The sequence below is a fragment of the Lithobates pipiens genome, unplaced genomic scaffold, assembly GCF_037356315.1.
Source record: "Lithobates pipiens isolate NorthernLeopardFrog02 unplaced genomic scaffold, aLitPip1_a1.2 Scaffold_18, whole genome shotgun sequence".
NCBI lineage: Eukaryota > Metazoa > Chordata > Amphibia > Anura > Ranidae > Lithobates > Lithobates pipiens.
This window is the reverse complement of record NW_027507758.1, coordinates 386,469,020-386,496,996: the sequence shown is the minus strand read 5'-3', so window position 1 is coordinate 386,496,996 and position 27,977 is coordinate 386,469,020. Positions and strand designations below refer to the sequence as shown.

Here is a 27,977-nt window from a genome sequence, read left to right as displayed (position 1 = left end):
TTCAACCCAAAGGTGTTCTATCGGGTTGAGGTCAGGACTCCGTGCAGGCCAGTCAAGTTCCTCCACCCCAAACTTACTCATGCATGTCTTTTATGGACCTTGTTTTGCACACTGGTCCAAATCATTTGGTGGATTATGGTGTGGGGTTGTTTTACAGGGGTTGGGCTTGGTCCCTTAGTTCCAATGAAGGGAACTCTGAAGGCATCAGCATACCAAGACATTTTGGACAATTTCATGCTCCGGACTTTGTCAGAACAATTTGGGGATGGCCCCTTTCTGTTCCAACATGACTACACACCAGTGCACAAAGCAAGGTCCATAAAGACATGGATGAGCGAGTTTGGGGTGGAGGAACTTGATTGGCCTGCACAGAGTCCTGACCTCAACCCGATAGAACACTTTTGGGAAGAATTAGAGCGGAGACTGCGAGCCAGGCTTTCTCATCCAACATCAGTGCCTGGCCTCACAAATGCGCTTCTGGAAGAATGGTCATTCCCATAGACACACTCCTAAACCTTGTGGACAGCCTTCCCAGAAGAGTGTAAGCTTTTATAGCTGCAAAGGGTGGGCCAACGCAATATTGAACCCTGTGGACTAAAACGCCATTAAAGTTCATGTGCGTGTAAAGACAGGTGTCACAATGCTTGTGACAATATAGTGTATGTACATTTTGCAATCTGTGGTGTGGTCAAAACTGCCGGAAAACCTAATCAGAAAAAAAAAAAATAACATTTTTTTTTTTTGCCTTAGAGACCACCGTCAATCTAACCTTTCACAATGTAAAGCTTGAATGAAAATAATAAGTTTGGGCGTAAATTGCACTTTATCCTGCTTTCCCTGTGTAGCGGATCTGATTGTGGTAATTGTTATGTACTGGTTATGCTGTGCTGCCCAGTATGATTCTATAAAGTGATAGACACTCCCCCTCACCCCTTCTCTTCTTCTCTGCCAGTATAAAGTAACTGATAGGAGCTCAGCTTCAATTCACACTGCAGCTGCTGTTTATCCAAAGGGAAGCCTGGATCTGTCAATCTGCTATTTTGTAAGTGCTTATGATTATTATTTTACTTGCACAGGGTACCACTGTATAATGCATTGATCCAAGAGCAAAGTTGAATGTGAATATGTTCTTTTCTTGGAAACAAGACATACTGGGGGTTATGTACTAAAGGCAACTCCACTTTGCACTGCAAGTGCACTTGGAAGTAAAGTCGCTGTAGATCCGAGGGGGACATGCAAAGAAAATAAAAAACAGCATTTTAGCTTGCACATGATTGGATGATACAATCAGCAGAGCTTCCCCCCATTTCAGATCCCCCCCCTTAGAGTTACAGTGACCGCACTTTCAAGTACACTTGCAGTGCAAAGTGGATTTGCCTTTAATAAATAAACCCTAAAGTGCTCTTGTAGTGTCCCCCTCATTACCAGGGTTATATGCTCATTTAGTCTAGGGGTGCAGGGATGAGGCCTATTACTTATCCTATACCTTGATCCAACAGGCTTTAGAGCTGTTGTCTTCCACCTAAAGCTCCAGGCTTAATTATGAATTTAAGTTTCACCTAAATGAATGGCAATACAAAGTGCCATGCATTACAGTAACACGTGGTAAAATGTGTGTTTTATCGCTACACAAGTCAAAATAGGTCCTTAAAGTGATTGTAAAGTCACGTGTTTTTTTTTTTTTTTTTTAAATAACAAACGTTATACTTCCCTGCTCTGTGCAGTTGGTTTTGCACAGAGTAGCCCCAATCCTCCTCTTCTCGGGTCCCTCTTTGCTGTCCCTGATCCCTTAGTCCTATCGAGTGCCCCCACACTCAACAGCTTCCTATGGGGGCACTGGAGCCGAGTCACAGCTCTGTATGTCCATTCAGACATGGACCCCCGACCCCGCCACCTCTCTTCCCTGATTGGCTGACTGACAGCCACAGGAGCCAATGGCACCACTGCTGTGTCTCGTGAACATCGCTGGAGAGAGATGGGGCTCAGGTAAGTATTAGGGGGGGCTGAGGGGGGCTACTGCATATAGAAGACTTTTTATCGGAATGCATTAAAATAAAAAAACCTTCTACATTTACAACCGCAACTAGTGTTGCATCGATAGCGTTTTTTTATCGGCAAGTACGAGTACCGATACTTTTTGTCAGGTACTCGCCAATACCTTGCGATGCAATTTGTGTCAATCACACTGCAAAGAACCGCATGAGATTTGAACAGGAATGCAGTGTGATTCCTGTACGAATAAAATTTTATTTCCCCCACTGCTTGTGTGTGTATCTATACAAAGAGGATAAAACGCCATCTAGTCAGGGCCACCGGAGGTGCTCACAGGGTTGGAGGAGAAGTTCTAGGACCCCGCGGGTATAGGGCACAAGTGATGTCAGCTTGGGGGCAGACCACTTCTACATCTCCAGCCCTGTGAGCACCTCCAGCACCCTGATTTGCTACCAGATGTGTACTGTGAGTTCTAACGTTGTTTAACCTGACTAGATGACACTTTATTACCTTTGTACACACACATGTAAATCGCATGAGATTCAGACAAGAATCGCATCGGCTTTCTGTTCAAATTGCATTCGATTCTTTGCAGTGCAACTAGCGCCTATTCGTTTTGTATTGATGCAAAGTATCGGTTTCGGTATCGAGAGCATTTGGGCAAGTACCGATACTCGCTTAAATGCTTGGTATCGGCAACAATACCAGTATTGGTGCATCTCTAACAACCGTATCTCACTTTCTATAAACCACTTAGTGTTACTAAACCCATAACATAATCAGTCTGTATATGCAGTAAAGCATGCCTGTTATACTATTATTGCAAAAAGCGGCACTTAGGTCAACAATCTCGGTTGCAGCCTCCCCTAAAAATAAAGGAAAAATAAACTGTGCTTGAGTGAAACAACTAAAGGGTGCAATAATCTATAAAAAAGGCAGCAGCAGTAAGTGAGATACACACACCTAACAACAATAAGGAAATACAAAAAGCTGCGCAGCTTTTTGTATTCCCCTAAAAATAAAACTCCCCTACCAGAGTTTTACATAAAAGGATTATACTAAAAATGGGGTCGGTGGCGCTACCTTTTATATGGGCATATATACTACTATTGTACCCTGAGTATTTTCATTAGAGCTGCATTGAGCTAGTAGCTCTGCAATAGGCATACTAGTTCAATGCAGCTATAATGAAAATACTCAGGGTACAGTAGTAGTATATATGCCCATATAAAAGGTAGTGCCACGACCCCATTTTTAGTATAATGCCTGTTATACTCACTGTGGAACCTAAAGGGATAATCCTCTGTATTGTGTAAAAAGATTGTTTGATTCTCCCCTTCTTCCACAGTCCGCAATCTATCTCCTGATAGAACAGAGCCTTTGGAGGTACTCTGCACATGCTCAAGTTGGTGTGTATTGCTAAAGAGTTTTTTCTTTTTTCTTGGCAGTGTGCTTTAACTAGTGCTCAGCTCAACACTTATAGACGTCACAAGACTGCTATATACTGCTGATGAGAAAAGGTATTTAGCAGTTTATATTTACTAAAATAATTGGATCTCCATGTTCTGTGTACTGCGGGAGACCAGATATAGCTAATGCAGGGTCCTGGGTTTAGTTTAGTTTTTTTTTATTATTAAAAGCACACCCTGTAAGGCAAAGGCATAATGAGCTAGTATGCATAGCATACTAGCTCATTATGAATAACTTACCTGAGAACAAAGCCCCCGAAGCGGTTCTCCGTCTTCCTCTTCGCCGCTGCCATGTTTCCCGGAGAGACTTCTGGGATGACGTCACTCCCACGCATGCGCATGCGCACGGGAGCCGACACTCGCGGCATATCGCCGCGATCTGCGGCCTGCGCGCCATAGACAGCGGTGGCTGTCTTCGGGTAAATATCTCCTAAACCGTATAGGTATAGGAGATATTTCTTGGACCTACAGGTAAGCCTTAATCTAGGCTTACCTGTAGGTCAAAGTTGGTTGTAAGGATTTACAACCACTTTAAGTGCCATCTAAGTGAATGGCTATACAAAGTGCCATTCTTTACAGTAACAAGTGCTAAATTGTGTGTTTTATTGCAACACGTAAGTCTAAATAGGTCCCTAAACTGCAACAGTATCTCACTTTCTATAAACCATTTAAGTAACCGACAACTCCTATACTGTAAGTAGTGCAGCAGCATCTGAGCTGAAATTAACCCCAGTATTTTCTTCATTATTAGATTTTGTCAAACTACAACTGAATGAATCCATCAGATTGTGGTGCGCTGACGTACACGCAATATTTCATGGCTTATTCATTTTGACTGGACTGCTCATGCATCACAACTTGTGTTGACACACCAGCGGCATTTTTTCACTGCATTGCACAAATGGTTCACATCTCTGCCTTGTGGTGTACTTCCATAGATGCAATGATCCATTAAAAATATTCACCTTGCAGGCAATTCCTATATATTGATATGCAAGTCTCATTTTTTCATTGTAATTGTATGCAAGTTCATAAACTTTATATACATTTATTGTGCCGAAATATATTTGTTAAATGCTACCTACATAAACCATGGTGTAGCCAGACCCCGTATCTGTTACAAGTTCTGCTATGGCGATAATCTTTAGCAGAAGATTCTATAAATGCACGTTTGCAATTCAGTTGTGAAAATACAGAAAAGCAAGCCTGAATTAAAACACACTGAAACTGGTTATCGCAATGGGCAAGGATGTGGTATGTAATTAACTAAAATTAAAGGTTTAGTCCACCTTTCACAAAAAAACAAATGCACAAAATTATATTTTTTGTAAATCAGCCTGCAAAGCATTGCAACCATGATCAGTGGATAGCAAGTACAATGCCAGGCTCCAGCATGCTCTTCCTCTGGCTCTCTGTTTGGTCCAAGGTACAAACTTTCAGTTAGAGAGCTGGATGACGTGTCAATGGACTACTAGTGCAGCCGTCTGCCTCAGTGGGTGGTTTATTCGTTCAGAGATCTTCATCCACACAGCTATGCAAAGTTCAGAGGTGAAGAGCCCCTGCAAGCTGTTCGGGAAGGGGGGTGTAACTTGGTGCAAAAGGTGGCATTAGCCTTTAAATATATTGTGTGTGTGCCTGCACATTTTCCTGTAAGTGTTAGTACAATTAGTAATTAAAGTGGTTCTAAAGGCAAATTTTTCCTTAAAAAATATATAATGAACAAGTATTACCTGCTCTGTACAATTGAATTGCACAGAGCAGCCCCGAACCTCCTTCTGGGGTTCCCCACCAGTGATCTTGGTTCCTCCCCTTCTGTGTCTGATACCATAGAGAGCCACTTGATCCTGAGCCAAGCTGTGTGTCTATAGACTCACACAACATGGCTTGGCCCCGCCTACAGCTCCCTCCTCACAGCATTTGATTGACAGCAGCAGGAGCCAATGTCTTCCACTCTGTGGTATATCCAGGGTATGAAAGATATGGCAAGTGCTATGGGCGCCATATTGCTGCACTTCAGAGATCTCTTCTTAAAATGGCCCTGGTATCGCCACTGTTACTCACTGTAAGCCTGGGGTGGGATCCTGCCCGATGGAGACTGCATTAGGTGCTTCACCACTGGCACCTGGCTCATTGCCCAAACTGATTGCTAGCCACGGGCCGCCTGGCATCTAGCAACCAGTGACATTACGAGGAGAAGAGAGGCAGAGACCCAGCATTCAGAGCGGAGGAGGATTCAACTTCCTCCTATTCCATGCCCATGGGTGTCCACAGAACTTTTTTCAGGGGGGGCATTATTTTAGGGTCACCCTTGCACCGCCCTTTTCGAAAATGTCATGATCACATTATCATGGTCAGAGACTGCAGACATAGTACAGTCCCTAGGATAAGTAATAGATAATGGGCAACAGGCCCTCTTACCAGACCCAGTGAAACTACAACGGTGATCCCTCCGGCTGGACGATCGCTCACTTTGGGTTCCCCTAGGGCAGTGATGGCGAACCTTGGCACTCCAGATGTTTTGGAACTACATTTCCCATGATGCTCAACTACACTGCAGAGTGCAAGAGCATCATGGGAAATGTAGTTCAAAAACATCTGGAGTGCCAAGGTTCGCCATCACTGCCCTAGGGTTACTCTGGTCAGTATTGTAGCATGTCTGTACCCTGGTAGTGGCTCGGTTTTTCTCTCTCTGGTGGAACTGGGCAGTGTGGCTCTCTCTGGCGGGACTGGGCAGCGTTTCTCTCTCTCTGGTGTCTCTCGGGCAGGAAGCTTGGCAGGGAACCTGGTGAGAACCGCCATCTTTTGTCCCTGACAGGAGAAAGGGGGGGCAAGTGGGGGAAACATTTGATAGCCCGCAGCTCACCTTTCTCCTGTCACAGTGACGCTGAGTTCTCTGCTGGACTGAACAGGGAAAAGAGTCCGAAGTCATACTACACTAATGGGGAGGGGGGCTTGACAGCACCTTCATGATGTTACCCCACTGGCGGATAGAACCCGGGTGCGGGCTGACCGCACCCCAATAGCGATGCAACTGTACTGAATTTAAGATCTGATTCCGGGGGGGCACTTGACCCCCCTTGCCCCTACCTGCGGACGCCCATGTCTGCGCCCACTGCTTAGCTCCACCCACCTCCTCCTCTGATGTGCACAAGAAGCATGTGAGGCACAGGCACTGACTGCAGTGCACAAAGGGCGAGAGGAGTTTAGGCAGTGGCGTCCCGGTGTCCCCCTAGGGAAAGGAGCCGGGAGATGCGCTGTGCTCTCCCTCCTCTCCAGCTTCACAGTCCTGACACTGCAGCTCTTCTTACCAGATGGCTTTGTGTGTATAGGATCGCCCTGCAGCTTCCCCCCCTCCCCATCATGAAGGCCAAGAAACATACCAGATAGGTCAGGGATAAAGTTGAGAAGAAGTTTAAAGCAGGATTTGGTTATATAAAAATATCCCAAGCTTTGAACATCTCACGGAGCACTGTTAAATCCATAATGCAAAAATGGAAAGAGTATGACACAACTGCAAACCTACCAAGACATGGCTGTCCACCTAAACTGACTGGCTGCGCAAGGAAAGCATTCATCGGAGAAGCAACAAAAAAGCCCATGTTAACTCTGGAGGAGCTGCAGAGTTCCACAGCTCAGGTGGGAGCATCTGTCCACAGGACAACTATTAATCGTGCACTCCACAAATCTGGCCTTTATGGAAGAGTGGCAAGAAGAAAACCATTGTTGAAAGAAAGCCATAAGAAGTCATGTTTGCAGTTTGCGAGAAGTCGTGGGGGAGACAGCAAATATGTGGAAGAAGGTGCTCTGGTCAGGCGAGACCAAAATTTTACTTTTTGGCCTAAAGCAAAATGTTATGTATGGCGGAAAACTAACACTGTACATCACCCTGAACACGCCCCCCCCCCCCCCCACCGTGAAACATGGTGGTTGGAGCATCATGTTGTGGGGAGGCTTTTCTTCAGCAGGGACAGAGAAGCTGGTCAGAGTTGATGGGTAGATGGATGGAGCCAAATGCAGGGCAATCTTATGCCACGTACACACGACCGGACTTTCTGGCAGAAAATGTCTGACAGTCTTCCCGACGGATTTACGTCAGACTTCTGAACGAGCGGACTTTCCCACACGCGAACGGACTAAAGTCCGTCCGAAAGTCCATTAGCCAGTAGCCAATGGCTTCACTTGTGTCGTATTTGGTCCGTCGGACCAGCATACAGACGGTCGGTTTTCCCGATAGGAATTGAGTCTGTCGGACAGATTTTGTTTCTAGGTCTGTCTGATTTTTTTTTTTAAAGAAAAACCATCAGACTATCTCACACACGATCAGACTATCCGACGGAATGATTCCGTCTGACCTAGTCTGCCGGAAAGTCCGGTCGTGTGTATGCGGCATAAGAAGAAAACCTGTCAGAGTCTGCAAAAGACTTGTGACTGGGGCAGAGGCTCACCTTCCAGCTGGACAACAACCCTAAACATACAGCCAGAGCTACAGTGGAATGGTTTAAATCAAAGTATATTCATGTATTGGAATGGCCCAGTCAAAGTCTAGACCTAAATCCAATTGAGAATCTGTGGCAAGACTTGAAAATTGCTGTTCACAGACGCTCTCCATCCAATCTGACAGAGCTTGAGCTGTTTTGCAAAGAATGGACAAAAATGCTAACTCTAGATGTGCATAGCCTCCTAAGTACTCTGCATACAGTAATGCAAGATAGCTGCTCATTTGTTCCTCAACTATTGGAATCGTAAAATGTTGCGCCACTGGAAATATTTTTTTCCCTAAAAGTCCAGAGGCTGCCCACCACTCCAAGCACCAGTCCACACACTTTGGCTCCAGGATTTAGGCAATGTTTTTTTAAAAGAGAAACTTTAAACAGGAGAGGGGTTAAGGCAGTGATGGCGAACCTTGGCACCACACATGTTTTGGAACTACATTTCCCGTGATGCTCAACTACACTGCAGAGTGCATGAGCATCATGGGAAATGTATCAAGGTTCGTGTCACGGTCAGGAGTGAGGCCGAAATGCTGAGAGGGCTCCCCTTGCGGCCGAGCGCAGCACAACCCTGAAGTTGACACAGGGATGCAGTGCCCACAGTAGCACAGGTTGCCAGGTAGCAGCAGCAGAGGCCAGGTACTGGGTAAGCAAGCCTAGATGGGCAACTGTGCTAGGAAATCCGAGAGTAGGCAGCGGAAGTCCAGAGAATGGTCAAAACAGGCCGGGATCAGGTGCAGGAAGCAGATCAGGAACGTCGGGTACAAGCCAGGAGTCAGAGCCAGGAGAACAACAGGAGCAGGTCAAGCAAGCCGGGTCGGTACACTGGAGATCAGATAACAGGAAGCACAGGTACAGGTTCACAGGAGAGCTGACGATAATCCAGCAATGCAGGAGTAACAGGCGATCGTTTAAATGGGTGAGATGACCGGGTCACGTCGCGAGCGCGTCGGAGCGATCGTACGTCTACGTCGAGTACGTTGTGTATTCGTGGCATCACCGCGTATGCCCGCCCGGTTAGACGTCGCGTCGGTCATTCGTCTGGAAACTACTTTGCGCTTACGTAGGCGCCGACGCGCGTTAACACGAACGTACCTCGTGAGATTGCGGCTATTTCCCTGACAGTTCGCCATCACTGGGTTAAGGACATGGGATACTCCAAAATGATCAATAGGAATAATGGGAGGACACACTTCCCACTAATATTCTTACAGCAGCCTTTCCTGGAGGTAACAGGGAATGGCCATTATATCTAGGACTCTATTAGACTATTAGTCTATTAGGACTATATTAGAGCAGCCACAGACCTCTTACACTTAGATCGCTTCTAGCGCAAGTCCACAGCAAGGTCTTTAATCACAATGTTCTTGTAGCTACCAGCCACCCAGCCTCCATAGGTAGATCTCCCCAGTGATGGAGATAAATAGATCCTTCTCCAGATCCAGGACTTTAGAAGATTGCACTCTAGTGTACATTCCTTTAGTAGTCTTTCCTGGGCCCTCAACCCCACTCTTGCTGAGACCAAGACTGCAAACTACTGTTTCAGAACCTCTCCAAGACTAGAACTCTCCCTGAAGAGGAAAGATACCCAGAGCCTCCCAAACATTTATCACCTCCCCAGCCACTTTCTGAATACCTCCTTCCAGGGATTAGCTAGGGCAAGATAAATATCCATACTGATCATCTGCATATTTCTGCCCTATTTTCTGGAAGCTTCTTCCAAAGACAGGCGGGGAAAAATCAAACACCCAGTTTAGGAAAACCTGAACAGACAGAAAATTATCAATCACTGCTCCACTCATTACAGTGAAGCCAAAAACTAAATGTACCCAGCAGCCTAACTAGGAGGGTACTACAAATATATTATGAAACAAGTATTTTTCTTTACCACCATCTCTAAACAAATTGCAGGGTCCAATCTTCCTGACAAAATACGTTTTTGGGTTCTGTTCATTGTCAGTGCTGAATAAGCAGCATTGAACTTGTTTTCCTGCCAGATCTCAACAAAATATTCTTTGTTTTAATTCAGGGAAAAACTCCATGGGAAAGACTCCAGAAACAAGTATCACTGTTACTCTAGCTTGGATTTATGTCAGTATTGAAAAAATAATTGGGTGGGCTGCATATGCCAGTAAACCTCTAATAACAAGCCTTAGCTTGGCAAATAGCAATAATAATAACACTTAATATTTTCTTAAATATTATTTTTCTTCTCAATTAATATAAATGGATTTCTGCAAGCGTGGAGCAATACAGCACTCTTTCTGTTGCAATGGCTGCATACACACAGTTGGGCAAACCCTTTACAAAGTCAATTGGATTAGAGAATATCTATTTTGATTTTCATTGTACCTCAGAGAAAGAAAACAAAATTATTAGTAAAATGTCATTCTACAGCAGTGGCGGTGTGTCTATAAGGGCGTATGGGCGCTGCCCCCTCTCTCCAGCCACCCCTCTATCACCAACAGATAGATTCATGCAATGCATGAATCTATCCATGGCTGGCGCCTGAATTACAGCGGCGGGGTATTTTTTTTTTTAAGGCCTGATTAGAGCCATAGGTATTAGAGCCATAGGTATTTTTTTTTTAAGGCCTGATTAGAGCCATAGGCTCTCATAGGCGTCAAAAAAGGTAAACAGCGAGTGCCATTACAAATAGGAGCCTCATTAGCACGTTATTCTTTGCTCATTTCATCCAGTTAAAAAAAAAGAGGATTTTTGACTTTTAAGAAAGAAGCTACTCTTTCTGCTAAAATACACCTTGCCCCAAATAAATAATCACAAGCTCTCTGGCAATCCACTGACAGCGTCATAAACATACTCATGCTGCGTACACACAATCAAACAATCCGGTGGAAAAGTCCAGCGGACTAAAGTCCGCCGGACAATCCGCCTGTGTGTAGGCTCCGGCGGACTTTTTTTTACCCAAAAGGCCAGCGAACTAAGATTGGAGTTTTGCACATCAATCTGTCCGCCAGACTCGCATTTCGGCGGACAGTAGGGCCGTGTGTGTGCCAGTCCGCTGTACTTTTGAAATGAATGGACTTTTCCCGCCCGGAGAAAAGTCCACTCATTTTGAGCGCGGCTCCAGGTAGCCGGGACCAGCGAAGGAAGTGTTGCTGGCCACGTCACCTGGTATAAACTTAAAGGGGAATCCCTACGCCAAAAAAACGGCGTGGGGGTCCCCCCCAGGTCCATATCAGACCCTTATCCGAGCACACTACCCCGGCCGGCCAAGAAAGGGGGTGGGAAGAACAGAAGGCCAGAAGACAGCGGCGACAGAAGACCGGGCCACCGCTTGTAAAAGAGCTAGAAGAAGGAGCGGTGGCCCGGCAAGAAGAACCGAAGAGGGGGACAAGACCCCCGAAGTCGGAAGAAGAGGGCAGCAGCGAAGAAGAAAGCCGGGCTCCTCCACTAGTAAAAGAGCTAGCAGAAGATAGCAGAAGATAGCGGAGGAGTCCGGCGAGAAGACCCCGAAGACAGAAGAAGACCCCCGGAGCTGTACTATAAACTATTTTAACCCTTGTGTGTTGTGTTTTTTTTTACATTTTTTTCACAGGTGAATGGGTAGGGGTAGAGTTGTCGGGAAGAGGCCCTTGTCCTCATCAACATGGGAACAAGGTGCTTTGGGGTGGGGGGGCTGCGCGACCCCCCCTTCCCCAAGGCACCCCCATGTTGAGGGCACGCGGCCTGGTACGGCTCAGGAGGCACGCTCGCTCGTCCCCACCCCCTTTCCTGGCCGACTGGGTAGCGTGCTCAGATAAGGGTCTTATATGGACCTGGGGGGGACCCCCACACCGTTTTTTCGGCGTAGGGATTCCCCTTTAAGTCCATATTAGGTTACAGGGCCAGCGACGCCTCCTTCGCTGGTCCCGGCTACCTGGAGCCACGTTCAAAATGAGCGGACTTTCCTCTGTGTGTGTGGGCGAGTCCGTTCATTTCAAAAGTATGGCTGATAGTCCGGCGGACTAAGTCCGCCGCAAAAGTGGCGTGTTTGGGCAGGTAGCTCGTTCGGAAAGTCTGGCGGTTTGTCTGTCAGACTAAGTCCGCCGGATAGTCTGATACGTGTGTACGCGGCATAAGAAGAAAAGAAACAACTCTCTATTGTAAAAGCCTTAGAAGAGATTTGATTAATACACTTGGTGAACTGACTTGCACCTGCAGCCTCTAATCCTTTTTTTAAGAAATATATCCAGTATACATATACGATATTAATCTCATGTATATATAACATTTATATAATCAAAGTATTCATAACTTTTCATGCAGATTAGCCTCAGTATAAGCACACATTTGCACCAACACAATTATGATCTCTACCATGACCTTTACAATAGAAAGCGGCTCTTTCTTATCGTACATTACAGGACACAGAGCCATAGTAGTTACTATGTAGGTTAGAGGCCACCTTCAGGTGATGGACACTGGCACGGCTTAAGACAAGAAGTCCACTCCCTATATAACCCCTCCCTCTACTGGGAGTACCTCAGTTTTTTCGCCAGTGTCTAAGGTGTTGGACACGAGTAAAGATGCGCTGTGCTGAGCTCCACTGGAGCAATCCCCGCTGGGGCTAGCTATGCAGCCAGATCCATTCATGGTGTCTTTTAGGCCAACTTGAATGGTGCCTGGGCCTCTTATCTGCTTATTTTCTTGTAAACTTGTCTCTTTTTATAGAGCTGGACTTCCGGGATCCAGTACTTTTGGTATTTAAAGCTATAAAGTTTTACTGGCGGGGTGTTATTACAGGTCCAGGTTTGTGGGTTCCCTGGTTCCTGAAGGTTTGTTAACGGAACCCACTGTGAAGGGTGAAGATTGCGTCTGTTGGTTTTACCACAGAAAGCCCTGCGGCGGGAAAGGTAAGTGGAGTTTTCTAAGAAATTTTTGAATTTTCTTATGAAATGTCTCCTTTAAAAAGTAAATGGTGTCACCACTGGGAGCTGTATGGAGCATGTACCTTCTCATGCTTCCTCAAGAGATCACGCTGTGTCAGGAGCAGCAGGCTTCATTTCTCCAGCTAGAGGGCAGACCTCCGGTAAGTCTGGGGTGGGGGGGTTTCTTCACCAGACACCCCCCACCTGGGCTGTACTTTCCCCCTCTTCACGAGGCTGAGCGTTAGGAGAGAGCTGGAAAAAAAAACGATCAGCAATGCCATTTTAAACTGTACAACAGTAAAGAAAAGCACATGGAGCAGCACTAACGTAGTAATAATAATAATAATAGGAACACACAACAAAATACTCATTTTTTTGCAGCACTCTCTTGATTCTTCTGTACTGATCCTGCTCCCTCAATTTGAGGTCTGACCATCATTTCATCAGTTGATCCTTGGATCGCCGTACCCCAAAATTCTTCGGCAGGCTTTTCACAACTTTAGTCACGATCTTGGCCTTTCTCACATTTGGGTTTGAGTAAGGTCCATGCTTCCCATCATAGTCAGCCCTCTTCAAGATGTCCACCATCTCACCAAAGGACATATGTGAGGCCTTAAGTATCCTCCGAGATCTGGACGTTTGTGGCTCCGGGCTGCTGCTGTCTTTATGCACTTGTTCTTTCTCCGCCATGTGCTCTCCCACTGCACCGAAAGAGAAGGGACGGGAATATACTAGATAGAAGGTCAGGGGCAGGCAGAGTTTCACGCATGCGCAGTGTATATAAAGTGTAACATGCGTGTGTCCTACGTATGATCTGTGAGCGGAGGAAGGAGTAGCGGAAGCGCCGATCATGATAAAGAAGGTACAATTTTAACTTGGGCCTATACTGCTTATAGATTGAGGCCTATATTGGGACAAGATGTTGAGAGTTTAGCCTGACATTAGGGTTTGTCTTGTGTTGTGTCTTGCAGAGAAAATTGATCTATTGAACGATCAGAACTTTATACTCATATTCATTGATATGTACAGGGAGCTGCCCTGTCTGTGGCAGGTAAACCACCCCTTTTATAACAATAAAAGAAAGAGACAGCAGCGCTGGATCAATTGTCAATTCTTCATTAAAAAAATTAAAAAATAAAATAAAAGATCACTATGAAAATTCAAAACATTATTATGGAGATCTGACGAAAAAAATAAAAATTATTATTTTTGAGATCACAAGAAATAATAAAGAAATCAGTTTGTGAGAGCTCTGTGTGAATATCAGCAGCAAAACAACTTCATTATTCTAGCATTCTAAATAAGAAGAGAATGTGCTGCATTGAAAGATTAAAAAATGTGCAGCGTGATGAATGTGCTATCTCCGTTATGAACGCTAGTTTTACCAGACCGAGCGCTTCCGGAATTGTGTACACACCCTCCGAATTTCCAACAACGGATTTTGTTGTCGGAAAATTTGAGAACCAGCTCTCAAATTTTTGTTGCCGGAAATTCCGTCAACAAATGTCCGATGGAGCCTACACGCGCTCCCATCAAAAATTTGTTGTCAGAAAATCCAATCGTGTGTATGCAGCATAAGTCTGGGCAGCTCAGAAATACTAGAATACTAGAGGGTTCTGCAGCACAACCTGTTACAGGCATACCCCACTTTTAAATACACAATGGGGTTTATTTACTAACGCTGGAAAGTAACATCAGGCTCACTTCTGCATAGAAACCAATGAGCTTCCAGGTTTTATTACCAAAGCTTAATTCACCAAGCTTGGGTTAGAAGATCATTGGTTTCTATGCAGAAGTGAGCCTGATTTTGCACTTTCCAGCTTTAGTAAATAAAACCCATTGTGTACTTAAACGTGGGGCATGCCTGTATTCATGCACCTAAGGGCACCCTGAACACAATAGATAGGAAGATTGGAAGGCTGGACAGTAAGTGGCCATGAAGGAAACTATAATAATCAGCAGGTGAGATGTGGCAACACCTACATCTTCCAGTCCTGTGTAGCAAGGAGGTAAGACCAGACCATATTTTTTGTAAAACTACAAGTAACAGATCAGTTTTGAATTTTGGTAAACTACAAATGATTAGCAAAACTGATTTGTGACACACTGTATTCTATCTGTGGAGGAGCAGAGTTGTAACTCTAGGTTAGAAAGTGTGTTAAAACTACAGAACACCTCCCCTTCTCATTTCTGTAATGTGAGGGGGTGCTATGTAGTCCACAGAAGGAATTGCAAAAGACTGTTAACATTGGTAACGGACAACAGTGCAGCACAGGCTAATTGTACTGAAAGTTGTACATTCACTGAATTTTTGGCAGGATCAACAAGTATTTTTTGCATTGAACTGAACAGATATAACAAACTGTGTTAAATGGTATGCAAAAGAGCAAGTATATACCCTACACCCCTTTAGGGGTTCACACTGCAGCATGGAGCGGCTCACAAGAGCCTGGTGCGTCCCCGGTCACCCTTTCAGGTCTGATTTCAGCCTGAAGTTTTGGCTGAATTCGGAACTGAAATGGACCAAAATGCGCACAGGACCCCTGTGCAATTTGCACCGGAGCCACTCCGGAGATGTGTGAACCGGCTCCATAGAGAGCTGGTCGCAATCCCTTGACATGCGAATCGGATGCTGGGAAATTCACATCCCATTCGCAATAGTGTGAACCCAGCCTTAAGGATGCTAAAGTTATTACATAGCTCTCTATGGTCAAAATATTGTATTAGGACCACTGGTAGCCATAAGAAATCTAAAAACGCCAGTATTGTCCTGCAGTGCTATCACTTAGCAGATCATAAGGATGTCAACATAGCAGTTAGAACCCAACAGAGTTTCTGAGTAGGGACTTGTATATGTTTTTTGTTTATTCATTTAGATAGATAGGTAAATGAGATCGGCTTGATGTACTTAATACATATAAAGACTTTACAGGAACATAGGAACAGGATTCCTGCTTCACTGTGCTGTACAATGGTTATGCTTAGGGCTCCATTCACACTTGTACAACTCCAAAGTATTGCTGAGTTTGGTGTGCAACTTTAATGCAACTTTGGACAGGTGCATCATGGATAAGACTTTGGCTTTGACCAGTGATAATGGACAACTGTTGCATACAAGTTGCATTTTAATAACATTCAGGTACGACTTTCATGCAACTTCTGGAGGTTAACATTGAAGTCTTTGGCCCTCAAGTTACATGAAAGTCGGACCAAAGTAGTGCATGAAGTTCTCTGAAGTTGCTGCAACTTTAAGTCATGTATATATGAATGGTTATCATTGGAAAACATGGGGAATGACTTGTCATGCAACTTTGATGTCCAAAGTTACATGACAAGTCGCACAACAAGTGTGAATGGATCCTTACTGACCATTTACACAATGCAAGGCTATGGGTCGGCTGACTCATTTAAAAGGATGTACTCCCTATGTGGCTATCTTGTCTCCCCGACCATTAAGCAAATAGGCAGAACGAGGTTCAGTCAAAGTAGTTAATTTACAACACTCAACAGTTATGACAAAAATATAGAAGGGAATGTATGCAGAAATTTGAGATTCATATAGAAAATGATTGTATACACTGAAAAAGCAACTGAAAATATGTGATTGCTAGAAATAAACTTTCCCTTTAAGGCCACCTGTGCTGCCTGCTTATATTTAAAGATATTTACCTGTTGCAGGTGATCACTGATAGTTTGAATTTTGTACGTTATTATATGAATTTACTATGACTTACCCAGAGATTATACTTATACATAGTGAAAGAACTGAAAGATGTCTGGAAAACCCAAACTTTATTACTTTGATGGCAGAGGTAGAATGGAATCCATCCGTTGGCTGCTTGCTGCAGCTGGAATTGAGGTACTGTATGTGTGCTTTACATTATTTATGACTGATGATTTCATAACTACAAAGTTGTTAACGAACTTGCATTTTTCTGCAGTTTGAAGAAGAAATCTTAGAAACAAGGGAGCAGTATGAAGCCTTACTCAAAGGTATGATTAACTAAAAAAGTTATATACTAAAACAAAACCACATTTACTAACACTGACATACATTACATCAAGATTTCAGGATCATGACCACAATCTCTAGCAAAATTCATATTTTTTTTATACTACTACATTTCTCTCAGTGAGATGATCTTTTGATTTTAAGGCCGGGTTCACACCGCTGCGATGCGGGAACGCCGCGAATCCGCGGCGTTTTCCCGCATCGCATTACTCCCGCCGGCAGTTCACACTGCCCTATGCGGACGGCTGGGAGTGTCAATGATATGTTAATGACACCCCCAGATCCGTCCGCATATCGCAGTGCGATCTGCCGACTCGCACAGGAATCGGATCGCATGGTGTGAACCCCCATGCGATCCGATTCTGTTGCGGACCAAAAAAAGGGTCCCGTGCGAGTTTGCTGCGGGAGCGATGCGAATTCAGCCATACTATCTGTATGGCTGTACTCGCATCGCTACGGAGATCGGATGTGATTTGCGGTGCGAATCACATCCGGATCTCCCCCCGCAGCAGTGTGAACCCAGCCTAAAAGCTAAAATGTTACGACCGTGTTACATGATGCACAGTATGAACCAGAGTCACAGTCTACATCCCCCACCCACTGATCACAGTTGCAATGCTTTGGATGAAAAAAAAAAAGAAAATGACGTGTAGCAAAGTCTTTAGTTTCTTCCAGTCTAATGAGGACCTTGAAGGCCAAAGATAGCTGACTTCTTTCCATATGTAGTGGGTTGTGAGGCATAGTGGGTGCAAAGATGGTAAAAGTCATTGGGTGCAAGACACTTCTTGGATGTAAACAAGGTTTTATTTCTTTTAACAGTCCTTTTTGTATTTTGGGGGGAAACAAAGTTAGGGCCAGGACACCCTTACGTAGTTGTAGATTCAATTGGAATACTCCGAGACCTCAATAGGAAGACAGCCGTGCAAGGAAGAGCCCCAGCAAGGCGCCGCATCTTTACATTCAGGAATACTGACTCCTATGGCAACAGTCTTTAACAGTTCCTAACACAAACGTAACAGTTCCTTCGGCTTCACTACAACTGCTTCTTGTAGTTCTTCAACACTGAGCTCCCGGTCTCACTAGACCCTCTGATTCACTGACTCTGAATCCCTTCAGCTCCTTCAGTCTTTTGCAGTGGTATCTCCCTCAAGCTTCCCTACTGGTTCCCTAGCTTGGCACTCCAGATACCCCTCAAGCTTCACTCATGCTGACCGGCTCAGTCCCTAGCTTGACACACAAGGCTGCTTTGCAAGCGTCACCTCCGCTGGTTGGGTCCCTGACTTGATCACCGCCTGAAGTTTCCCTATTCTACACCATGCCCACTTGGTGAGAATACTCCGGTACTTGCTTCAGTTACTCACTGTGGTCCCTAATAAAGGTGGTTGGTCCCTTAGTGGTGACAGCTCCCCTTCTACCTCCAACCACGACAGGTTCTCTGTCCGGTAGAAACATCACTTTTGGTAGGAGTGCAAGCCGCAATCCCAACCCTGTGCTGCCATATTACTTCTGGATAGGCCCTCACACAGCCTGGCAGCCAGATGCCCCCAGGATAGGCCCAATCTCTGGCCTAGCAGGCTGGAGCATACTTTACATGTCCACCCAGACAGCAGTCCAGGTGGCACAGAACACAGATCACATGACTCCATCCAAATATATAGGTGCTCCCAGCAGGCCAAGGAATTGTCCAAAACCCCTGCCCATTGGCTGAGATACCCCATATACCCATAACCTGACCTTGGGTTGCCCTTCTCTAATCTAGTACCACCAAGTACCCCGCCACCTAGTGCTAGAAGAGAAAAGTGCAACAAGCCCAAACTTAGGGAGAAATCAATAGATCTCTATCAATCAACCAGGATAACTACTCCTGGCTAGGGATGAGCTCAGGCGTGTTCACATGGACCACGTGCAGTGCCCGCCAGGAAGTCGGCGCAGTGCTGCCCTAATCACAGGCAGTGAGACATTGCCCGATCTCTGCAGCCGCACATAGGGGCAATGTCTCACTGCCTGTGATTAGCACAGCGCTGTGCCAACTTCCTGGCGGGCTCTGCACGTGGCCCATGCGAACACACCTGAGCTCACCCCTACTCCTGGCAAGTCAATTTGTGAGGAGCTCCCTGCCTAAGCTACAGGGTGCTACACATGCAATTTTTTTTTTTACAATATGAGTGTATTTATTACTTTTTTTTGAAAAAGGTGGAATCAGCCTTTAGCCCCTTACTGCCCAGTTTCGGCATCCCTTTAACCCCCCTAGCAGTAATCCCGAGTCTGGCTCGGGTTAGGATTTTACTGATAGGAGCGGTAACCCCGAGCCAGACTCAGGATCGCATCGCTGGATGCAGGGCAGGACACAGAGAGAGTTACTTATCTTGTCCCCTGGATCCAGCGATGTCCTCCGCGCTGTGTGAGTGAGCTGTCCTCCGCTCGATTCCCAGTGCCGAATGCCACCGAGCTCCGTTCCCTGCGGTGTTACGGCGCACGGGAGCGAAGAACGGCGGCAAATTAAAAAAAGTAAAAGTACACAAAACACACACAGCACTGTAATCTTACAGATTACAGTACTGTATTACAAAATTACACACACCCTTTGTCCCTAGTGGTCTGTGCAGTGCCCTGCATGTACTTTTATATTATAAATACTGTTTTTTTCTGCCTGGAATTTAGAGATTGTCCATAGCAACCAAAAAGTGTCCCTTTTTCAGTGTTTTAGGATTTGATTACATTACATTAATATTTTTTATTCTTCTTTATTTTTTATTATTCTTTATTATAATATAATATATATAATAATATAAACTTTATCATACCTGGGATGTCTGCTAGACTACAAAATAAAACGCCAGATTTCCATGCAAAATAATTGTACTGCTTTCAGCACCTAAATCCAGACTGAATCATACTGCCAGAAAGGTTAACAGGGTCTTTACACCCAAGGGCAGGAAGGACTGGCTAATCACATGCCCACGGTGATTGGCTGTCACAGCGGTCACATGATCATTAGTACAGACCAGGAGTGGTCTTTGACAGCTCAGTCACTATGCTGGGAGCCTGCAGTAAGTGCACACTCTCAACACAGAAAGCTCTGCCACCCATCGTATTGGCATAAAGCCCCTCCTCTTTGCTGCTAAATATGTGTTACAAGGGTAGCAAGAGGTTAAGATCACTTCTGTTTAGGTCAGTAGGATTAAATAATATGATCCTAAAGGCCAATTGTTAATAAAAGAAAATGTTTCCTAATAACCAAATGATGTTGTCTCCTTTTTGACATGCCAGGAGGTGCCAAGTATCTGTAAACAATCACACTTATGCCCGCTGAGCTGTTTTATTTGTTCATCCTGGCAGACTCGATGTGGCCACAAATAGGTTTTTGACTGATTATTACTCTGACCTTTGTCATTTACCCATTATTGTACTGGTGATGCATATTTTAACCTGTGTTTTATATTTTCAGAAGGAGCATTACTTTTTGAGCAAGTGCCAATGGTGCAAATGGATGGAATGAGGCTTGTACAATCAAGAGCCATAATGCAATATATTGCTGCAAAATATGACCTGTATGGGAAAAACCTGAAGGAAAGATTGCTGTATGACTTTTTTTTTTTTCCTAGGAACGTTTTAAGTTAATGACTAACCATTTATCATTAACGGTGGTAATGTTACAAATCTGTATTTTTTCAATTTTTACATATTGTCTAGCCAGTGTGCTAGTGATTTTACTGTCACTTTTACCAAACCATAAAGAAATTATTATTGGCTATGGGGGTGCAATCTCACCTGGACCTCTAAAACAAAACTAGGTCTGAGCTGAGACCCTTAGGGCTCACATACCCAGGTGCTTTTTGGCATACAGCATATATTATAGGCTTTGTACCTCCCCCGTGAGACGTGGCTACTGTATACAGCTGCCCATACTAATGAATTTGCTGTATACAGCTGTATTAGGGAATATCCTGATACTTGCATAAACCGCGCTCATGTACGTGTATTCAATCCAGCATGTAGACCAGTCTGCATTCAAGGGTGTACCACTTTACACATGCCCAGGTTCATGCTAGTACCGGCCTATTCCCTCATACAGTTGTATACAGCCATTTTTACTATGAGCTGCTACTAAACAATAGCTGTGTCTTCAGGTGGGGAAATATGCCAGCAATTTATGTTGTAGAGCCCCATGCACCCATGTGCATGGGGCCTTACTGTCTCCATTGAGACTGCCCTGTTTTTTGTTTTGTTTTTATGTTTTGTTTTTTGTTTCTGAAAAAATGTGACTGCTGTGATTATCACAACTCTCTCTATGTAAAGGATCAATATATGCATATAATAACCTCATCTGAACTTGATATGATAACATCATTGTTTGGGTATCAGAAAAATATATACAGTATTTGTGATATGACCTACTATAACAACAAATAATAGAATCATAAGAAGACAAACAAAAAGATGTCAAACTGCACTTTCATTTTTTATTATTATTATTATTGTACAGGATTTTTATAGCGACAACAGTTTGTGCAGAGCTTTACAACATGAGGGAAGAAAGTACATTTACAATTCAATTCAATACAGGAACAATCAGACCAGAGGGCTCTGGTCATTAGAGCTTACAATCTAGGAGATAAGGGTAAGGGATCAAAAATGAAAATTTCCAAAATGGTACATGGGTATATGTAAACAAAAATCAAGTCCACTTCTTCCTTAACTGTTTGCAGACCAGCCGCCGTCATTATACATTATGGAGGTCATCACGATCCCATGAGCCATCATAGCTATATGTCGGCTCCTTTAAGCGGGATAGCAGGCACGCGCGCGCGGTGCACATGGGGGGGTGCCAATGCTCATAGCTGATGTTCGCAAAGACTGCTGGCCACGAGCGATCGCGAACACTAGAGGCAGAACAAGGGAGTGTGTGTGTAAACACACAAATCCCTGTTCTGTGAGGAGAGACAGATCATGAGTTCCTAATAGCTAGGAACCATGATCTGTAATTTCCTCTAGGTTAGTCCCCTCCCCCTTTAGTTAGAACACACCTAGGGAACATAGCTAACCCCTTGATCGCCCCTTAGTGTTAACCCCTCCCCTGCCAGTGACATTTACACAGTAATCAGTGCATTTTTATAGCACTGATCGCTGTATAAATGCCAGTGGTCCCAAAAATGTGTCCAATTTGTCCGCCATAATGTCAGAGTCCCGATAAAAATCGCAGATTGCCACCATTACTATTAAAAAAAAATAATAAAAATGCTATAAATCCATCTCCTATCTTGTAGACGCTATAACTTTTGCGCAAACCAATCAATATACGCTTATTGCGATTTTTTTTTTTTTCAAAAAATATGTTGAAGAATACATAAACTGAGAAAAAGAATTGCTTTTTTTAAAAAAAAAAAAAAAGCAAAAATGGGATATTTATTATAGCAAAAAGTACAAAATGCTGTTTTTTTTTTTTCAAAATTGTAGCTTTATGGTTTATAGCGTAAAAAATAAAAACTGCAGCGATGATTAAATACCACCAAAAGAAAGCTCTATTTGTGGGAAAAAAGGAATTCTTGTTTGGGTGCAACGTCGTACGACTGTGCAGTTGTCAGTTAAAGTGACGCAGTGCCGAATCACAAAAAATGGCCTGGTCATTCAGCAGCCAAATCTTCTGGGGCTGAAGTAGTTAATTAGAGGGGAGTATAAAAGACGCTTACCAGAACAAAAAGGAGTTACATTACTCTTGAAGCCCCTTTGTATATGTGCACACTGATTACTGTAATCTAGCAAGGGTAGTGTTTGTACAAGACGTTACATTTTGCAGTAAATTATAATATACATATGTATCATTTTATCTGCATAAAAAAATTTATAATAAAGCTACTTATTGTTTAAACAGTAAATGGATACATTTGTAAATTTGTGGTAGCAGCCTTTCCTGGCCTTATTCCTTTTGGAAGGACTGCCTATTATAACAGAACAAAGAATGCCAGAATGATTTTGGCAGTTGGCACAGTCAATTAAAGTGGCTTTGTTGTGAGGGGAGTACAGTGGCCGATGTTCCTGGCCTACTTTTGAGTCACAGACCCAGATCAAGCATGCTGTAAAGGAGTATCAGAAACGTTTTAGAATTCCTAATGTCTAAAATGGTTCTGGGTCAGTGATTTAAAGCCTTGAAGCCATAGCTGCAGCATGACAGCCAGGGAACTAGCATTCTCAAAAGAAGAGTTTATTTAAGACAGAATCCCCAATTCTCACAAGTAGGGATGAGCTTCGTGTTCGAGTCGAACGCATGTTCGACTCGAACATCGGTCGTTCGTGCGTTCGCCGAATTCCGAACGTTTGGGCCGTTCGCGGCAAAATTCGTGTGGCCCACAATGCACTGCGATGGCGCAATGCATTGCTGTCTCACGATTGGCCAAGCATGCACTGTGACCCCGCATGCTTGGCCAATCGCAGCGCCAGCAGCGAGGAGAGCCATGGTTGGCCACAGGCATCCTGCCTGTGGCCAATCATAGCTCAGGCTGTGTAGTGCACGCCCCACACTATATAAGGCCGCCATTAAGGCGGCCTCGTGTAGTGTGTTGGCGTCTGAAGCAGTGGGTGTTCTGTGTACCTTCAACACAGTTACACACCAATCGTTTTTGGCTGATTTACTATCTTGCTCTTGTGTAGTGGTTACTGTCTGTGCCCTTACCGCAGTATACACCACTATATTCACCTCACCTATATAGCTAGTGATCTAGCTTTAATAATAGAGCTTGCAGTCAGTAGTGTTAGTGCGTGCTGTCTGCATGCTCTGTACCCAGTACATACCACTATATACACCTACATAGCTGTTCTCTATTTGAGCCCGATTGTCATCTGCAGGAGTTATTGGAAGTTGTGTGTGCTTCCAGCACAGCACAGTATACATCTGTATATACCCCTTTAACTCTGCTGTTTTCTGGTTATTGTCTGCGTGCCCTGACCGCAGTATACACCGTGATATTCACCTCACCTATATAGCTAGTGGTCCATCTTTAACAATAGAGCTTGCAGTCAGTAGTGTCACTCAGGAGATAGTGCGTGCTGTGTGCGTGCTCTGTACCCAGTACATACCGCTATAATCCACCTACATAGCTGTTCTCTATTTGGGCCCGATTGTCATCTGCAGGAGTTATTGGAAGTTGTGTGTGCTTCCAGCACAGCACAGTATACATCTGTATATACCCCTTTAACTCTGCTGTTCTATAAAAAAGGCATCTGCAGGAGTTAGTGGGTGTTGTGTGCCTCCAGCACAATATAAACTACCCAACTACTGTTTTACCCAACTCCCTTCAGGCCATTACCATGTCTGGAAGGCCAGCAAGGAGAGGCAGACAGGCGCGAGCCGATAAAAGAGGGCAAGCAGGCTCTGTGTCTAGAGACAACAGTGCTGGTCGTGGACGCGGTGCATTGTCATCAGCACGTGGCCATGGGACATGCTTGTCCTTCTTTTCTGCAGCTGGACATGTTGAACCGCAACATGCCAACGACTTGGTAGAGTGGATGACCAAGCCCTCTTCATCCTCCTCATCCTCTCTCACCCAGTCTCAGGGTAGTAGAAAAGCAGCTGCCAACACATCGTCGTCCCTCCTCTCAATGTCATCATCAGTGACTCCTTCCCTAGACCCACCACGTCCTCCTGAGGAGTCTCCTGAACTCTTTGAGCACAGTGTTGGGTACATGCTCCAGGAGGATGCCCAGTGTTTGGTGGGCTCTGATGATGACACTCAGCTAGAGGAAGGCAGTAGCGTGAGCGCAGAGAGAGAGGATGCTCAAGAAGCACAGCAATCTGGCAGTCATGTTCCACAAGCTGCAGCATACTGCCAGGTTTGCTACAGCGATGAAGAGGGAGGGGATGATGAGGGCACTGACTCCACGTGGGTGCCTGGAAGGAGGGAGGAGGAGGAGGAGGAGGAGGAGGAGGCACATGTCCAACGAGGCAGGATGCCCTCCGGGGGCCAGCTTAGGGGCAGCACACCGACTGAATCACACCGCAGAGCTCCGCCTGCGCAGAGCGCTTCCTCTGCGCGTTATTCTAAAAGTTCTTTGGTGTGGGCTTTTTGAGACGAGTGCATCAGATCGCACCGCTGCTATTTGCAACATATGTCTCAAGCGTATCTCACGTGGCCAAAACATCAGCCGCTTGGGCACCACATGCTTGACCAGACATATGTTGACCTGCCATGCAGCTCGTTGGCAAGCATACCTCAAAGACCCACACCAAAGAACAAAGCGGACCTCTCCTTGCCCCTCATCAGCTGGCATCTCCAACCCCACTAGACCTTCAGTCCTCTCTGAAACCTGCTCTGAGAGGAATGAAGGTGTAGAATTAGGTGTGTTACAGCCAAGTGCTTCCGGGAACTCTGCTAGTGGTACATCCACGTCCGATTATAGCAGGCAAATGTCCCTGCCCCAGCTGCTGGACCGGCGGAAGAAATTTACTCCCAGCCATCCACATGCCCAGCGGTTGAATGCTAGCTTGGCTAAATTGCTAGCACTTCAACTGCTGCCTTTTCAGTTGGTAGACTCGGCCCCCTTCCGTGAGTTTGTACAATGTGCGGTTCCTCAGTGGCAGGTCCCCAAATGCCACTTTTTCTCACGGAAGGCGATTCCGGCTCTCTACCGGCATGTGGAAGGCAATGTCCTTGCCTCGCTGGACAGGGCGGTCAGCGGTAAGGTGCATATTACCGCTGACTCATGGTCCAGCAGGCATGGACAGGGTCGTTACCTGTCTTTCACGGCCCATTGGGTCACTCTTCTGGCTGCTGGGAAGGATGCAGGACAAGGTGCAGTAGTGTTGGAGGTTGTTCCGCCACCACGCCTCCAAAATGCTACTATTGGTTGTGACACACCTCTCTCCTCCACCCCCTCCTCTTCTTCTTCCTCCATGGCCTCTTCCAGTGCTCTGTCCTCAGAACCAGCGGTGCTCCGTAGGCGTTGCAGGGGCTACGCAAGTACGCAGGCAAAACTATGCCATGCCGTGCTTGCGCTGGTTTGTTTGGGGGACAGGAGCCACACTGGGGCGGATGTTTTGTCAGCTCTGCAGGGGCAGGCCGAGAGGTGGTTGACGCCACGCCAGCTTAAGCCAGGAATGGTGGTTTGCGACAATGGCACCAACCTCCTCTCCGCCCTCCGACAGGGACAACTGACCCATGTGCCCTGTGTAGCTCACGTCCTTAACCTGGTGGTGCAGCGGTTCTTGGGCAGGTACCCCGGCTTACAGGATGTCCTGAAACAGGCCAGGAGAGTCTGTGTGCATTTCCGCTGATCATTTAATGCCTGTGCTCGGCTGGCTGAGCTCCAAAAGGAGTTGAACCTGCCCAAGAACCGCCTTATATGTGACATGCCCACCAGATGGAACTCAACATTGGCCATGCTGCAGCGGCTGCACACGCAGCAGAGGGCCATCAATGAGTACCTGTGCGACTACGGCACCAGGACAGGGTCAGGGGAGCTTGGTTTTTTCTCACCACGCCAGTGGGGCATGATCAGGGATGCATGCACTGTCCTGTCACCGTTTGAGGAGGCCACAAGGATGGTGAGCAGTGACAGTGCATGCATCAGTGACACTGTACCTCTTGTCCACCTCTTGGAGCATACGCTGCGTGGAATAATGGACAGGGCACTTGAGGCAGAACAGAGGCAGGAAGAGGAGGACTTCCTTGCCTCTCAAGGCCCCCTTTATCCAGACAGTGTTCCTGCTGTGCCACCCATCACACAGGAAGAGGGTGAGAAGGAGGAAGAGGAGGAGGAGGATGATTGTGTCAGCATGGAGGTGGAGGCTGGCACTCAGCATCAGCAGCAGCAGCAGCAGTCTTATAGGGATGATTTACAGTCCCAAGAAACACGTGGACTTGTACGTGGCTGGGAGGAGGTAGCTGCGAATCATGTTGTCCTTAGTGACCCAGAGGACTCCGGACCGAATGCCTCAGCTAACCTACGCTGCATGGCCTCCCTGATCCTGCAAAGCCTGCGGAAGGATCCTCGTATTCTTCGGATCAAGGAGAGGGACCATTACTGGCTGGCCACTCTCCTTGATCCACGGTACAAGGGTAAGGTTGCCGACCTTATCTTGCCATCGCAGAGGGAGCAGAGGATGAGACATCTCCGGGAGGCCTTGCAGAAAGCTCTGTGCAACGCGTTCCCAGAGACTGGGAGGTCACAAACTCCTGGTCCTGGACAACGTGTTGCTGAGGCATCAGTCAGAAGGAGCGGTGGAGAAGGTGGCCGTCTGACTGATGCTTTCAGACAATTTTTTAGTCCGCAGCCCCAAGGTATGATTGGTTCCAGCACCCATCGCCAGCGTCTAATTTACATGGTGCAGGAATACCTAGGGGCAAGGTCAGACTTGGACACCTTTCCCACTGAAAATCCTCTGGCTTACTGGGTCTTGAGGATGGATCACTGGCCAGAGCTTGCACAGTATGCAATTTAGCTACTGGCCTGTCCTGCATCCAGCGTTCTTTCGGAACGCACCTTCAGTGCTGCTGGTGGCTTCGTTACCGATCACAGGGTGCGCCTGTCCACCGAATCAGTTGATCGACTGACCTTCATCAAGATGAATCAGTCTTGGATCACCCACAGCTACCAAGCACCTGAAGCTGATGTAACCGAATAATTTTTTTTGAAATACCACATCCCTTCAAGACTGCCTATGCTGATGCTGAGTGACTGTCCTGTTATGTTGATTGTCTATCCTCTTCCTCCTCCGCTGATATGTTGGAAGAACATTTTTGGTTCTGGGTGATGCCAGCAGCCCAATTTTTCTGCCCCTGTTTAATAGGGGCGTTTAAGTACAATTTTTGATGCAATGCTTTGCAGCAGGGCTAATTCCTGCAATAAAACTAGAGTATATGGCAGAGGTTGCAGTGTGATGGCACCAGTGCCTAAGGCCCAATTTTTCTGCCCCTGTTTAACAGGGGCGTTTAAGTACAATTTTTGATGCAATGCTTTGCAGCAGGGCTAATTCCTGCAATAAAACTAGAGTATATGGCAGAGGTTGCAGTGTGATGGCACCAGTGCCTAAGGCCCAATTTTTCTGCCCCTGTTTAACAGGGGCGTTTAAGTACAATTTTTGATGCAATGCTTTGCAGCAGGGCTAATTCCTGCAATAAAACTAGAGTATATGGCAGAGGTTGCAGTG

The 27,977-nt window shown here is 45.7% G+C and overlaps 1 protein-coding gene across 2 annotated transcripts in view; it reads left to right on the top strand.

The window, feature by feature from the left end:
* Positions 1-934: 934 nt before the first annotated feature.
* Positions 935-27,977, top strand: part of LOC143988323 (glutathione S-transferase 3-like) — a 41,143-nt gene continuing 14,100 nt past the window's right edge. The window contains exons 1-5 of one of the 2 annotated variants that reach the window (XM_077487794.1): positions 941-1,042; positions 3,441-3,512; positions 16,580-16,681; positions 16,764-16,815; positions 20,283-20,415. In XM_077487794.1, coding sequence (XP_077343920.1) covers positions 16,595-16,681; positions 16,764-16,815; positions 20,283-20,415 — 272 coding nt within the window. In that variant the 5' untranslated portion in view covers positions 941-1,042; positions 3,441-3,512; positions 16,580-16,594. Of the gene's footprint in view, positions 1,043-3,440; positions 3,513-16,579; positions 16,682-16,763; positions 16,816-20,282; positions 20,416-27,977 lie in introns of both variants that reach the window. The other variant, XM_077487793.1, reaches the window with a different exon arrangement.